Source organism: Platalea leucorodia (assembly GCF_965183815.1).
Source record: "Platalea leucorodia genome assembly, chromosome: 7".
Taxonomy (NCBI): domain Eukaryota; kingdom Metazoa; phylum Chordata; class Aves; order Pelecaniformes; family Threskiornithidae; genus Platalea; species Platalea leucorodia.
The window spans coordinates 28,951,800-28,968,086 of record NC_138829.1 but is presented as its reverse complement, the minus strand read 5'-3'; the positions used below and the strand labels follow the sequence as shown (position 1 = coordinate 28,968,086).

The window sequence follows — 16,287 nt, the reverse complement described above, 5'->3', positions numbered from 1 at the left end:
CAAAGAAAACTTCTCACATGAGAAATTTTGTCATTAATTCCAGTCTGTACTTTAATAAACTTTACAACTACCTTTCTTTTTTTCTTTTACAGTTGAAGAGAATGTTTTCTCTTTACCCTGGGATGCTGCAGTAACGGTACGAGATAATCTACTTATAAGGCTCTTCGGAGGGCAGTAAAGTCGATTTTAAAAATGATTTTTGAAACTCAAAGACAGGCTTCTTCTACTTAAATGAAGAAAACAGATATTAATTTTCAGTTACTTCCCTCTCTCTTTATTTTGACAGGCAATTAGTAAAGCAGCCCCTTCGCCCTCCTCCCCAGTGCTGTCAAGCTGTTGAGAGCAGTTTGCAGCACTACAATGGCACTATTGTGAACACAGCCTGGGCTTCCTTCCCACAGAGAGTTAAATGGGCAGTTCCTGCTGCCCACGATTGGTGTCCAGCGAAACAATACTTAAGAGCCAGGTTTTATCAGTTCCACGCCAAAGAAGTGAAGCCAGGGAACCCAAGCCTTCATATCATGCTGAACCATATGCCAACCCTGCTGGCCCCAAAGGTTTATCACTAAGAATCAGGATCCATCATGTCCCCTGTGAAATTTCACTTCACATACCTTCTGTGAAATGCATGGCTTTGCTGAAAACTGACCTTTTTCCACAATTGGCAAGAACAGATGGACGGTAACTATGGTTTGGCAAGCAGAAATTAAAAGATTTTCTAATAGCCTGCATTCTTCTATGTTTGGGAGGAGAAGCATTGAGAAGGAGATAGATATATCTGTGACCTACAAATCTATTCAGGTGCAGTTAATCAGCAATTAAACTATTTTCTCAATGTCTAGAAAGTATATTGAGATTAATTTGATTGGCCAGGGTATGATTAGGATTCACGTCCTTCGGGCTACCATATGGTAATTCCAATTACTGTAATACTAACTTTTAATCCTTGCTTTATGTTACTTTGTTCCATTTTTTCTATTAAGTATGTGGCACATACAGAATAAACTATATACATACACCCTTTTTTGTTACAATTTTGACCTGTTTAATTAGTGAATATTGTTATATGAAGTACATTCCCTCTCCAGCTAGATACTTCCACATACTGACAGGTATTATATATAACCCCTTTTTTCAGTAACTGAAATACAGACCTGTAGGAGAACAAAGACAACTGATGTGCTAGTTTCTATTAATCTCCTCTTTTTTTTTTTTGGTACCTATCATCTTCTAATCCCTCTGCTGGCACTGGAAAGCATGCCCCAACTGTCCCGATTACCATATGCAGAATGATGCAGAAACAGTTTGCCAATATCTTATTCAACTCACCCAAAACCATCATTCTATCTCACAGACATTACTGTTTGTCAGTTTTGATTGTTACAAATAATCTCCCCCATTTCCCACCAATTTAAATATCAGAATCAACAATCACAATGTTACATACTTATTCTTTATATATACACAGCTTTTAGTGTTTTAACATACGAATCTTTCAAGTGGTTAGCAAGTCACTTAACTGTTATTAGGGGTGCATTTATGACTAGAAAAGTATTAAATCAATAAACAATGCTGCCTTTTACAACATAAAAATAGGGCTTAAATAGTTTAAAAACACTTCTTTAAATCTTACAAACATTAGGAAAAATTGTTTAACCTTCCCTGCTTTTATTCACAGAGTTTTGAGAGCTATCAAAGAAATCTCTATGAATTTTAACACCTTAAGGGGGCAAGAGTCTTAACATTTTAACAAAGGGCTTTTGTTATCCAAAATGTTTAATTAATTAATAAGGCTAAGTAGGTATTAACAAAAAACCTGTCATTTTGTGTTATGTACAAAGCAATCAACTCTTCGTAAGATCGAACTAGTTTATCTTTTTCATTCCAGTTTAAGGACTCCCAGGCTTCTCCCTGCGAATTTTTGTTTAAAAGAGGGATCTATACACATTTAAAACACATTTTATAATGAAACAGTGATTGCTCTACTAACTTCCAGCTTACAATATACAAAAATTTCCTACCTTAGAAAGATGCAGTAACAAAGAAGAACTTCCCTCCCTCAAGCAATCTGTACTGACAGATCCAAATTCAGAAGTTCTAGGAGGCTGATAAAGCACTTCACTGCTTTTCAGGGTAGCCCACTGACATCCTTTTATTCTAAAACAGAATGCCACTGGCATATGCCTACCTGTATTTTATACAGAAATCAGCAGAAGCAATACCCCCACTTCAGATGGGTAAATTCAATTTATGAGAGAATGCAGAAGTAGAAGAACCTAGAATATATTTTTCTTAACAGTACAAAAAGATTTGAGTCTCCCCCATAATTGTCTACAACATGAACAGAGCACTCGGTTCTTTATAAGTGCAATTATTAGTAGAAAATTGTATTACTAGAGTCAATCGGTTTTGTCTCATTTCATATTTTGCTTTTTTACCTCTTTCAAGAGAGTCTCATGCATTTCATTAGGGAAGAGTAACTAATAAAGATGTGCTACTAATCAAGTTATAGATACCTTGTGATGACAACAACATTATTACCCTCAAACCCATGTGCTTACACTATACCTCTGTAACAGGTGCTCCCAGCATCCTAGTTCGTATCTGCAGACAGCCCATAAGAAGAGGTAGAGACAAAAGAGCTACCTGGGGTAGAAAAGGCAGGTTCTGTGGGATTAGAAGCAGGGGAATTACTGAAGAAAGTATGTTTACCTGAACACGTACAAATCCAGAACTGCTGCTAAAGAAAAGTATGTATGTGTGTTTTGCAAAAAAACTCACAGACTATATACATGAAAATATACTACAGTACGACATACCTTCAAGCCTCACACTTCAATTTATTCCTCATATGAAAAATGCATGGAAACCAATTGAAATGATGTGTATGTCTACATGAAAATGCAGTAAAAGCAGCAGCTTGGTACACACATCTGCAAGTATTTCTCCAGCAGTTATTTGAAGTGTCTATATGACAAACACTAAGGCAAGAGTTTAAAAACCTATCGCAAATGTTGGTTCAATCAGTTGTCTCTAGTGGCTAAAATCAAAGGCATTTAAAGCGATGCTTTGGAATTATTCATTGCAAAACAATCCTATTCTTTCAACAGGTAACTAATAAATGATGGCTGAGAACAGGCTTGCACTACCCCCGAGGTCCAATTGTTACTCAGAACACTGCCTACTTTTGCTCCCTGGTGTTGCATTTCAACTCTAATTGCATGATCAAGCCAATAAATTGGACTCAGGGGACAAAAAAACACTACAAAAGTACCTACCCTGACAAAACCAGAGGTTGCAAGAAAATGCACTTCAAACAGAAGTGAGGCAAGACAAGACAAGCGAAGGAGAGGTATCAAGGCTTGAAAGACAGTCATTAATACTGACAGATTACTGTAATTCTGGCTGTCAAGGTGATCGATTTAAGCAGCATATGCCAATCAATACTCTCCTCATTTACTGAGCAGCATTAGATATATAGTTAGGTAAGATGTCCCTAAGACAGGATTTCAAACCATACTTAACGAACATAAATAGCACAATTTATGCTTTGGAATCTTAGCTGTTTTTTCATTTGGCCTTTTTTTAATTGGGCAAACTTCAGTGTGATGTTATCCATACAGAAGTTACTTTAGATGATTCTATTATACTGCATTGCCATCGTGTATACAATTCCTTTACATGAGGTATTTCAAACTGTACCAATTTCCTGTATAACATATTAAAACACTAATCTTGAATATGAACATTCTTAAATGCAGCAGTTAAGTACTGCTCATTTTGCTTTTTTTGCATTAGCGGTTTGCCATTCTGAGTACTTTAGCCATCCATGGTTTATGAGAAACCAAATCTTCCTGATATTTCCCCTGGACTTTTCCTTACAACAGTCTCTTATTGTTCAAATATACTTGTGATGTCAGAGGAAAAGACATTAATTGGATGTATTAGTTCAGGGGAAAAATTCTATAAGGATAATAAAAATAGCTATTACTGTCATTGCACACCTACAAGTAAACATACACATACACACACAAACACACACATACATGACTCTATACAGAGACATAAAACTTTCCTCTTATATTCAGGTCGTCTTATAATGCACAGAGAAACTGTTACACGTGATTCCTTGAAACTGAAATACCTGAACTGTCCATTAAAACAATCAGATGCTTATAAATGCCTTGGAAATCTTCAGTTTTTCATGTTATACCACTGTATGCAGGCATTTAATTAATCACATTTTGAATTATTAAAAGAGCCAAGTGAGTTGTCAGCAGAACTAGGATTTGGGAGAACAGCAAAAATGAGCAAGTCATAGTAAAGGAAAGACTGAACATCATATTCTCTACCTTATGATTCTTGCTTGAACTTCAAAAACAATTTCCATTGCTAAACAGTAAAACAGATTTTAGAAATAACTCTGCTTTCTTCTGGAAAAAACAGCAGGGGTCATATGATGAACTCATCCATGGCTCTTACTTGAACTCGTATCAGATAAGGCTACAATGGTATGATTCAGGGATGGGATAAATATTCACTGAAATCCTGAAATTTTTAATTATTTGTTGTAAAGCATATAGAGTACTATCTAAAAAGTGTATCAAGCATTATTTTTAAGCTCTGTTTCTTCTCACCTGTGATGACAGAAAATTCAGTAACAGGTATGTTAAAACCTTATTAAATGTCCTGTATCAAAACTGTATTGCCAGAAATACATCAAAGTTTGCCGAGAATGTTGGCATATGGCATTTCAAAAAAATTCTAAATCCCAGAACATATCAGAAGAGCAATTATAATGGCATGCATTATTCCTTTCACTATACCAAAATTAATTGAGAGCAGCCCTGAGGAGAAGGACTTGGGGGTACTGATAGAGGAAAAGCTGGACATGAGCCGGCCATGTGCTCTTGCAGCCCAGAAAGCCAACCGTATCCTGGGCTGCATTAAAAGAAGCATGGCCAGTAGGTTGAGGGAGGTGATTCTGCCCCTCTGCTCTGCTCTGGTGAGACCCCACCTGGAGTTCTGCATCCAGCTCTGGGGTCCTCAGCACAGGAAGGACATGGACCTGTTGGAGCGGGTCCAGAGGAGGGCCACAAAAATGATCAGAGGGATGGAACACCTCTGCTATGAGGAAAGGCTGTTGTTCAGCCTGGAGAAGAGAAGGCTCCGGGGAGATCTTATTGTGGCCTTTCAGTACTTAAAGCAGGCTTACAGGAAAGATAGGGGCAGACTTTTTAGCAGGGCCAGTAGCGATAAGACAAGGGGTGATGGTTTTAAACTAAAAGAGGGTAGATTCAGACTGGATATAAGGAATAAATTTTTTACGATGAGGGTGGTGAAACACTGGAAAGGGTTGCCCAGAGAGGTGGTAGATGCCCCATCCTTGGAAACATTCAAGGTCAGGCTGGATGGGGCTCTGAGCAACCTGATCTAGTTGTAGATGTCCCTGCCAACTGCAGGGGGGATGGACCAGATGACCTTTAAAGGTCCCTTCCATCCCAAAGCATTCTATGATTCTATGATAATTAGTGGCACTGAGAAAAATTAATTAATGATACATATTTAAGGAGAGAGAGCACCCCTTATGCCTTTTCCATTTGATACACAGTTATCATTGATGCAGTATCGCTGTATTAATTTTTTTCTTACAGATGCTCATGCATCTATAAGATAGAAAACTTACTGGACTTAGAGGAAGGGAAAATGGCATTGCCAAAATTAGTGCTTTCCAGCTTTAATTTCTAAGTTTCTGGATTAACGAGAAATCTCCAAAATCTTCACAAATTCCAGTCTGAAAATGTAAATCAAACAAATACTCTTAATTAAATGAGACAAATGTGGCCACAGAATCTGAAGAATACTCTTTGCTCACTATATGTCATGAATAACAAACACTTTCTTTTTAAAGATAAGCTTTCCAATGTCTGCCATTCTGTCTTGAGGCAGGTGATGGTCAAACAGGCACAACAGTGACACTACCAGTTCCAATAAAACCCTCTCTTGGGGCAGGTGAGTATCACATCAAGCAAGAAAGCTACTTCCGAGCTGTGAGTTTTTAATACAGAGGAAACTTTTAACAAACCACTCAAACACATTATTTTATTCATAAAGAAGTTACTGTCTTGTCAGATACCATATGGAGTTAATATCTTCCCATTCTCTGGAAGACAACTGTCTAAAAAGGTTAGCTACAATGCATCAAGTACCAATTGTTTAGGAATACGATGTCGAAAAAAATAGGGGTTGTAAATTTTCTAGTTTTGATTAAAAAAAGATTAATTTATCAAATAATTTAGATTAAGATTTATTCTATAATATTTTGTAGATTGAATAATTAAAATAGCATTATATTTTTGCCATTTAAATTAATCTGTTTCATATGACACCAAAAAACCAGAAATCTAATTGGTTGAAGAATTCTTGGCATTAGGTCAAAACTTTGTAGAGTATTATAAAGAGGTGAAAATTATGCTATGATGATTATATATATAGAACACCTATATTCCTGGTGTTCTAAAATGTCAACGAATTTCAGATTTAAAAGATGCTAAACACAATTTCTTCCTGTGTGTCTAGCTACATATTAGGTAGCATCCTTTGGGAGGGGAATACTACATAAGAAAGCAAGCATTATGGTGTCTGAATTGCACTATTTGCGCTAACTGCACCTTAAGTGCAGATAGTTTGGAATAATTGTTAACCCTCCAAAATTTGTGTACAATGTGTAAAAAGTAACGCAAGCTGTTTCCCATTTGGAATTCCACTCCCACAAGGTTTCTAGTTGGTTTGTTGTATAACATAAATAATTTTAACAAGTTGGATCACTGGAGGTGCTTCCTACGCTCAGTAAAGAACATTATCTTGGTCCACCTCTTGGCATCTGGCTAACATCTGTCGTTTATTCAGGAAGTTCAAGTAAAATTTTATATGAAGGCACTCTTTCTATTGTTCAAAATATTTAGTATTGATCCATTTCCTACATATGGTAGATTCTGAATTCAGAATGTGACAAAGTGCTTCCTCTGAGATGCAAGCCATGAATAAACTTATTCCTATCAGGAATTTCAATGCAATTTAGTAAATAAAGAGTATTTAATAACCCCCTAAACATTGGCCTCCTTATTCTACATCACAGTGAAAACTATTGTTCTCAACATTCAGTCCCATTATTACACCTGCAGTTACGAGTCTTAGAAGTTTTCCTAGCATACGTGCAGCTGGAGTGTATTCAGGAGATAAGCATGTACTTACTACAACGACAAATGCAATGAGAAGAAACTCATTAGCTATGAGATAGAGAAGGGGGTACTCCTGCTTCATTAACAAGACAATACAAGTGTTTTGTGCGTGTCACCTACTACTGTGTGCATGTATGCCGCCTGTTGGTCAGGGGGTACCGTTACAAGAAAGCCAGTCCGCCAAAAGATAGTGAGGGACTGCAGAATCCTCGAAGGGTAAACTAAAGCAAATTCCACAAATCAATGCAGAAACTCCACCCAAAATGGCAATATTCTCTTCACGCAGCTGCAGCAATGAAAATGTCAAGCACCAAGTTAAAGCAGGATACCTGCCATGCCTGACTGATGTTTGCTGACAAATTTAGTAAATTTTTAATCTTAAAATACTACAATACAGAAACATATTGTTATAGTATTCTGAGCAAAGAATAAAAACACAGTAGATGAAACCTTTAAAAATCATTAAAAAAATCAAATCTTCAAAATGTTTTGCTATCTAAGTTTGATATCAGAAGTATCAAAATAATGTCAAAAAGAGGAAGGTGATTGACAGAATGTGTCCATCTCAGAAAGCTACTTCAGACCGTACAATACATGCTCAAAGTCGGGGCAGACTATAAAAGGGAGATGAGCCGAATTTCCTGTATCCATGCAACCATTATTATACTATTCACGTGTACTACCCATTGCCACATCATGATTAACAGACTAGCGCAATAAGGAAAAAGTTGCAATCAGGTTACATGAAGAGGACTGAATATCCCCGCTGATTACAAATGACAGCTGATTTTTTCAGTCAGGTCTGCACTTAGAAAATGCACTAACTCGGAGGATGGATAAGCCCTCCTTGGAAGTATGAGGGCCAAACTCAGTGCCACTTTCTTCACATCCCATATGCAAGCAAATCAACACAGTCCTACTTTTTAATTAGAGTTTACTATGATCCATCCTCACCACAAAGACCTGCAACGTGACACTGTAAATATTTCTCAGATACAGATAAGCACAGACATACATATCCTCATCAACTCCACACTGACTCAAAAGGTGCCCACCAAGTATTACACAGCACAGTGAAATGAACCACACACCTGCAGGCACAGAGACATCCGTACACTGATGCTAGCTTTGAAATTAAGAGAGCTAATACAGAAGTGTAGGGCTTGAAATGTGTTCTGTTTGAAAGAAGTGTCAAGTATTCTTGTTCCCTCAAGATCCACATTAAACTGAATTTCTACTAACCATCATCAGAGTTCCTAATGAACTAATGCTGCTCCAGTATATTAGATACCCGTAAGTAAGTAAACAAAAATTAATTTTGAGCTGATCACTTGAGAATTCTCCTTCACTGACACCGTTATGGTCCTGGACACATGGGAAGCCTTGGTTATCAGCTTCAATTTTCCAGCTGGGTCTCTGCTTTTGGTGTACCTTCTGAAAAACAGCTTTTCTGTTCCTTTTTTCCTCCCTCTTCGAATGTATTGTTTTCACCACTCTGAGTCCTCTTTTTCTTTGCTCCAGCAACACTCCAACACAAGGAAACAGCACCTTGATCAAGAAGTCCTGTCTTCCGCAAGAGACATTAAGTCTGGTGGGGTCTCTAGAAAAGCTACTTAACCACAGACCATAAAATACTTCTGCCCCCACACCCTTCAGTCCACAACAAACTTAAAAGCCAGTAGTGAACTGCTACAGCCATAGCTAAAATATGCCAGAGGAAAAAAGCGGGAGACACTAAAGACAATCCTTGACATCTTCCATTCCCTGCTATTGCAGGAACATAATTAGATTCAATTTTCAAATATTCCTAGTTAACAGCCCATGTCCATGTTACAGGAAACACCCACCAGTCTTTGCCATTCTTGTATGAGGGAAATTCCTTCTTGACCTCAAATCTGGCCATGGGTTGAACACCAAGAGCATGTCCATGACGTTTTTAATCAAGAGTTTTTTAAACCACTGAGAGCTAGGCCAAACTTTGAAGTTCAACATTTTTTTGCTGTTCTCCACTGACACAACTGACTCCAACATAGCCTAATTCAAGCCAGGGAAGTTTGTAGAGTTTTTTCTAATTTCATGCCAAGCAAATAGCTTTTAAAGAACTGCCCACACCCCCATTTGAATTTTCAAAGTATTATACAAAGGACTGAATAGAAGATACTTCAAGCCAGGTGGAAAAAGAGTTCCACCAACTACTTAACAAAGCTGCCCAATCAACTGGTGCTTCATAAGCTCACCAAGTGATAATACGAAACCCACCAGCCAATAGTATCTAATATTAAATATATGTAATGCTTTCCAGTTATCATGCTAACCATACTAGGAGACAAATATCAACATTTTAATGCAGGCCACATTATGTCATAAATGACATGCAGTGCTTTGATGCATATAAAAAGTACAATCTGGAGAACTGAATTAAAAGTCAACGTGCAATACACAGCTCTTAGGAACTGGCCAATTCCTAGACATTGAGCTGGCAAGCTATGTCCAATGAATTTATTACAACTTCCATATTCTGTAAAGAAGTTTAAACATACAAGTTTGTGGTTTTTTTTGGTACTGAAAGTTTGCTATTTCAAAGTAAATTGTTTTCCAATTGCTCATCACTATACATCAATATAATGCTATAAGCCATCACTTTTCATGGTATAATGATGATAATACATTTAAAATTCTTTGATTAAGCCGCTTGAGTAATGACAAAAAGATCGGACCTTTCCAAACATAAAAATACAATGAATCAACATCTGTCATCTACAGAAATGGCACAAACGTCATTTAATGTGATCACATCAAACACCATCCATCATTCATCTGTAAATCCACTTCATCATATCTAATCCAAAAGTCTGATTATTAACAGTCAGCCTTAGAAAAAACAGTATTTTATCATCAATCTATCACATGACAAATACAAGTATCTACAGCTTGGGTGGAAATTAAGCACAGAATTTCTTTTGGATCAAAATTTAAACTTACCTTTCTATTTATGAAATTAAAAAATAGTTTGTTCTTGTTGATTTAACTAACAGGTATACAGCAGGTATCAGTCTTAAGAAGGGGAGAGGTATAAGAGACTGACTTACCTTATGTTGTTTAATTTCTGGTTGGTAAATCTGTTCTTCCAAGAGCAGCCCTTTTAAAAACCAACAATTTCAGTTCCAACCAAAAAAAAAAAAAAAAAAGAGATAACCTTTTCTGACATCTTTATAAAGACACTAACATCATTTTGACAACACCTTTGTATTCTGAGCTGAATAACAAAATCCGTGTGACAAAAATGTAACATATTTCTCATCTTGAAGGAAAACAGCATTCATATCTCTCTTGGAACTAGAAAACAAAACTAAGTCACATTAATACTGGATAAATACTAAATATCTTTAAGAAAAGAAAGATTATTAACACCATGACGTTGCTATTTTAGAAAGTCTACTCACAAAATGGTCATTAAAATAATTTTGTTTAACAGGAATTGATAAGTACATATTATAAAATATTAGAAACAGGCGATTTTTCAGCACTGTATCTATTCTTCACTTAATTAAAAAAAGCTGGTCTTCGTCTGAATTGTCTTCTATGGGTTTAAGTTTCCTAAAGGCACCATCACCACAAAAAATTGAAAATATTTTCCCTATGTTAATCTGTCAAAGATATAAGATGATAGAAAACATGAAGATCATATCTGTAGAACTGCAAGGGAATGTATATACCTTTGAAACCATCTGAGTGAAAGGATACAAGTTTTGGTATAATGGGATTAATGATTTCAATGCACGGCTTGCATTTATAGCTGTTGCACGAACCATAATAGGAAGAATTTTTCCATTCACAATAGCACCATCAAAGAGTGGACCAAAAAATGGAACCTGAATAAAAAATTAAGAAATTCAGCATAAAGCAAGATCTTAGCTATAACAATTAGCAATCAACATTAACAATAGAGCACTCAAATATATAATTTTTATTTCTCCTCATCGCTAGATAATCAGACCAGTTATTGTGCTCCATGACAGACCTTTTCTCTTGCGGAAATATACAGCCATATAACTGCTTGATATCCTTGGTAACAGATAACACAGGATTTGAAGAAAATTAAGCAACCATTTGAATACTATGTCTCATCAAAGCTTATTTCCAACATTTGCTGCCAAAATCCTAGGAACAGTCATGCATATGATGTTTACAAGGTTGAAAGGCTAGATGACAATATTGTAGGTGGTAGTAAGCAAAAGGAATAATTAGTCAAATTTTAAAATAATATTTATCATAGCTTTAGATACAACATGTCCATAAGGACCAACTCAATGTGCAACTGTCATACAATTACTGGTGGACTGACCCTCACCTTCCATTTTCTTTTCTTCTTATAGCTGTTCTTCTTCCTTTCTATGGTATCTATACAGATTGCACGCCCTTTACAGGACAAATCTGTGGTGAAAGTTTGGCCTCTTTGGACCCTAAGTGTAAACCCTTACTTGTGAGATCAGTAGAAAACCCTGATGTTTAGTACAGGTAGCACCCAAAAGGTTTACAGAACAGATGGATGTTATGTTTTTGCATTACATTTTTCTCTAATCAATCATCATTTTCCAATTAAAAAAAAAAAAAAAAAGAAATTAAAACTCTACTATTTATCTTCATTTCCTGTACATGTGAATAAAGTTCTGAAGCTGCGACCATAAAGCATGTGAAGAAGAACAAAGTTTGTGCATCAGGTCAGCAAAGGGAGCAGAGTGTACACTAAATATTCTTTCTGCTAAGATGAAACCAATGCTGCAAAAGAATTTTAGATCCCTGTATTATTTTTGCCATCAGTCATTTAATGTAGTTTTGAGAATACTGAAATCTGACAGAATGCACTTCATGTTTCACATACAAGGACCTCTCGTTGGAGTAACAATCCCTGCTCTAGGGATAGTTTTCTTTTTCCTTCTTAACCTCCACACCCCCAATAATGCAGCTCTTTGTACTTAAAAGTAGTAAGAGAAATAATACACTTATTAATTAAAAACATAAGTAACCCAGTAATAACAAGACCATGTACTGGGTATCATTCATGCCTATCATCAGATAGTCCTATTTCTGTCATACCTCATTTATTAATATTAGTGCTTCTAGAAGTAATTTTAATATTTAAAGTATAGAAATTCATGGCAAGTGACATCACACACAGAAATTATGCAGGACACACACTCATGACTACTTTTACTCAGTCACTGTTTGCTACCCTAAACCACTGTTTTAAGAACAGGGCCAGCACAGACATTTGAGGAACAGTCATTAGAAAGACTGTGTGTTCATATGCCTAAGAGTTGAATGGTCTCGCTTAGCTAAATTAAACTCCAAATTCTTGTGCGGAGTCAAGGAGAAGTGAAAACTAGCTTTGAGAAGAAAGGGGAATATGACATGGATGGAGAAAGCTGGAGCAGGGTATTATTCAATTCCCACAGTCACGTATCAAATTTGATAAAAAAGTTCACCAAGCTTATCTTAATATTTAAATGATTACGCAGAATATTCTAGCTTTGTTTCCACTTTATGATGTTAGCAGATATGCTTGACAGGATCAGGCCTTTGCAATTTCAAGTTACTGATTTCACTATGCATTGTACTCACTGAGTTCTTCCTCTTCCTCCTACCACCATTGCAGTTGTCAATGATAAAGACACATCACCTTGTTGGATCAATCTACTACACCAAAAACTCAGATTCAAAACAAAACTCAGTTGATATTAAGCATATGCAGGAAACATAAAAGAAAAAAACCCCTTACCTCAGGCTTTTTCATGATCTGGATACTGAACATATGGTTTTTCATGGGATAGATAACTATAAGAACATCACCAAATTCTGTTGGAATTATTCCCCTTCTATAATCTCGAGTATGCTCTGACCAGACAATGTGTACTTCATCATTTCCTAAATGTCTTAGCTGGAAAAGCAGGGATAAAAACCCATCAGTTTAAATACTTTCTATAGCCATACAGCTCATATACAGCTAAATGCTCATATTTCAAAAGGACAAACCCACTAAAAAGAAATAAAGAAAATGAATAAAATAATCAAATTAGACTATTGTTCTTTTACAATTTCAATCACAGTATTAGTTCACAGTATTGGTTTGTGCTATACCTTTTTATACATTGGTGTCAATGTCTATTTAAATTAACAGATATGTCAGTATCTGTTTTCTACTGAAAGCTAAAATTTTGTTTATATTATCTCAAGAATGCAGAGTGACTCAATCTGATTTACTAAAATGCTTTCAAGATTGCCATCATTGACAGGCAGCGAATTACTAAATTCTATATGATTTTTTTAAAGAATATGAATGAACATCTGTCTAAAAGCTACATATCTGAGCAGTCTTTAACCTCATCATTCTAGCCAAATTCCAAACAGGCTAGTAAAAACAAAAAGCTTTCAAAGCAGAACAGCTACTGCATTTTCCATAGCTCCTAGATTAACTAAAGTAAATGCTCATTTCCCTTGAAACCTGTATACCTTTGTGAAAATAACCCAGCTCCCCAAAAACCCCAAATAGCTCTTGATTTGGCTCGGAATGGCCAAATGGGTTCCTCAAATCCATGCTGTGACCTCAGTCATAATCACATAACCAGATTAAGGAGTATCTTGAACACTTTGGAATTATCTGCACTGAAGCTCCAAAATGCTCCTTCTGCTAAACATTACCATCTGATAAACAAATGGTAACATCATGGAGAGAGGCTTTACGTATACTGATCAAATACATTCAGATTATTAAACGTGATTTTCATTCCAGTAAGGGCTATTTCTGAAAATTCAAGATGGAATCTCATTTTTTTCTCCTTGTGCATCACCAGTTATAGCTGACAATTGTCTTCACCCACAGTTTTCAGTTTGTTTGCACAGCTTTAGGTAGGTAGAATTTGTCAAACAATTGCCGTGATGTTATTCAAAGGACAGCACTGTGAACTGCTGTTAAGAGGTAACATGCAGATACTAATCTGAGCACTTACAAGAAGTTATTGTATATGAAAAAGCAACAATTTTCTGTATTCATTTTCAGAACATAACTGCACTTTAAAGAAAAGCAAAACATATACACAGTCATCAGAGAAATTTCATTGCAAGTATTCACTTGTTTATACTACAAAACCTCCTGGAATGCTACCTTCATCTTATCTGAAGGCTTATACTGGTTCTCAGCAGCAGGTTTAAAAAAAAAAAAAGAAAAAAAGAAAAGAAAAAAAAGAAAAAAAAAGAGAAAAGAGAAAAGAGAAAAAAAAGAAAAAAAGAAAAAAGAAAAAAGAGAAAAAAAGAAAAAAGAGAAAAAAAGAAAAAAGAGAAAAAAAGAAAAAAGAGAAAAAAAGAAAAAAGAGAAAAAAAGAAAAAAGAGAAAAAAAGAAAAAAGAGAAAAAAAGAAAAAAGAGAAAAAAAGAAAAAAAGAGAAAAAAAAGAAGCCATCTCTGCTCTTCTCTGCTGGCTTTAAATTGTATCAGACTGAAAAACAGGGTTGTATTTCTACAAGAAAAGGATTTTCTTCAGTGTTGGACTGGGCAAAGGACAGATGGCATCAATACCCTACATCTTGTCTGATGTCTGATGCTCAACAAGTCATTTGTTTTGCCTGGACCAGATCACACATACATCTAATCTACAATGACTGCGGTTCCTTTGAAGCAAGCTGTTCTTGCCTCTTTTGTAGATGGCTGAATTATTCTGAACACTTAGTTAGGGATGCTCTTGTGCCAACTGTAAACCCAGCCCAACAAAAGAATTGGTTATAACAACATTCACTATGCTGAGTTTTATTTGACTAGATTAGAACAAAACCAGGCAGCAACCTGAATGACTGATGTGCAGCACGCAACCACCAGCTGCAGAAACCCTGGACGACACTTCGCAGTGACGCACGTTGTAAAAGACGTGGAATTGTTCTGAGGGCCTGAACCTCTCCTGCCTTCCTAGGTGAAGTGCCAGTCAAACTATCTGTTGAAATATGACAATGAGGAACTGATGGGCCTGTGCTTAGAAGCAAGTGAAAAACTCAGGAAGGATGAGGTTGCCTAATCAAAAAGAAAGCAAGAGGCAAATCAGTTTAGATATGAAATCTTGTGGAATGTCAAAAAACTGCATGATCCTAGATTGAGGGATCGCCATCTGGTGCACCGACTGAACTGAACTCATTGAACCGACTGCCAAAAAGCAGAACTAGGGCTGATAGACCCATCACTGACTTGCACCATTCCTAATTCAGCAATACAGAACTGTTTAGTAGAAGAATTAGCCCTCCTTTACTTACCATCTTTGGACACAAAGACAACAAACTCCTACACTGTTAGAAACAAGGGACAGTGTACATGCCAAATAAATGGCTTTAAAATCCAAAACATATAGAGAGTTTCCATAGTGCAGCTTCTTGAGGGCATCACTGCCTCTAAATTTCGTTTATCCAAGGTTGCCCCTGTGTACCTGTTACTGCTATCTGCAGCTAATCAGACAGGACATCAGTTCTTGCACTTCTGTGAAAGCTACCCAGATGGAGCATGGCTACTGATGCATGCTTTCACATCAGACTGACACAGATTTTGGTGTGATAGAAGTGTATTGTGTGGTTATTTCAGGAGGAGGATTACTGACAAGGGGCACATATTTTTAGATGCCAAGTGTACTGAAGCCATTAGTGACTTTTCTCTCCAATTTCAAAGTTTGCTTTATACCCCCATAGAGGTGTGAGTATACATTCCAGGCTAAAAGCACTAACTGCTACAGAGGTAAAGGAAAATGAATCAGATTATTCCAATGAGTTCCAAGTCCTGTCAGGTGTGTTTCACCTCATGATTACTACCAAGAATGATCTGACAAAGATCCAATTTGAGTAAAGTGACATATAATGAATTGAGAGTCAAAATCAGATGGTGCAAGTAGGTGGGTGATGATATAAACCGTGAGCGGTGGTTTCCAACAAGACGTGAAGTACTTAAGATCAAAACTATGATCAATGCCTTGTTTCCATTATGGGAGGTAGAAGACTGACAAAAATAATAGACAAGTA

General features: G+C 36.4%; 1 protein-coding gene across 6 annotated transcripts in view; it reads right to left on the bottom strand.

The window, feature by feature from the left end:
* The window catches only part of RALGAPA1 (Ral GTPase activating protein catalytic subunit alpha 1), a 138,336-nt gene that overhangs the window by 20,683 nt on the left and 101,366 nt on the right, over positions 1-16,287 (bottom strand). For 5 of the 6 annotated variants that reach the window (XM_082318766.1, XM_082318768.1, XM_082318772.1 and 2 more), the window contains 2 exons: positions 13,021-13,179; positions 10,986-11,113 (listed from right to left, as the gene is read on the bottom strand). In XM_082318766.1, coding sequence (XP_082174892.1) covers positions 10,986-11,113; positions 13,021-13,179 — 287 coding nt within the window. Of the gene's footprint in view, positions 1-10,985; positions 11,114-13,020; positions 13,180-16,287 lie in introns of those variants that run through there. The other variant, XM_082318770.1, reaches the window with a different exon arrangement.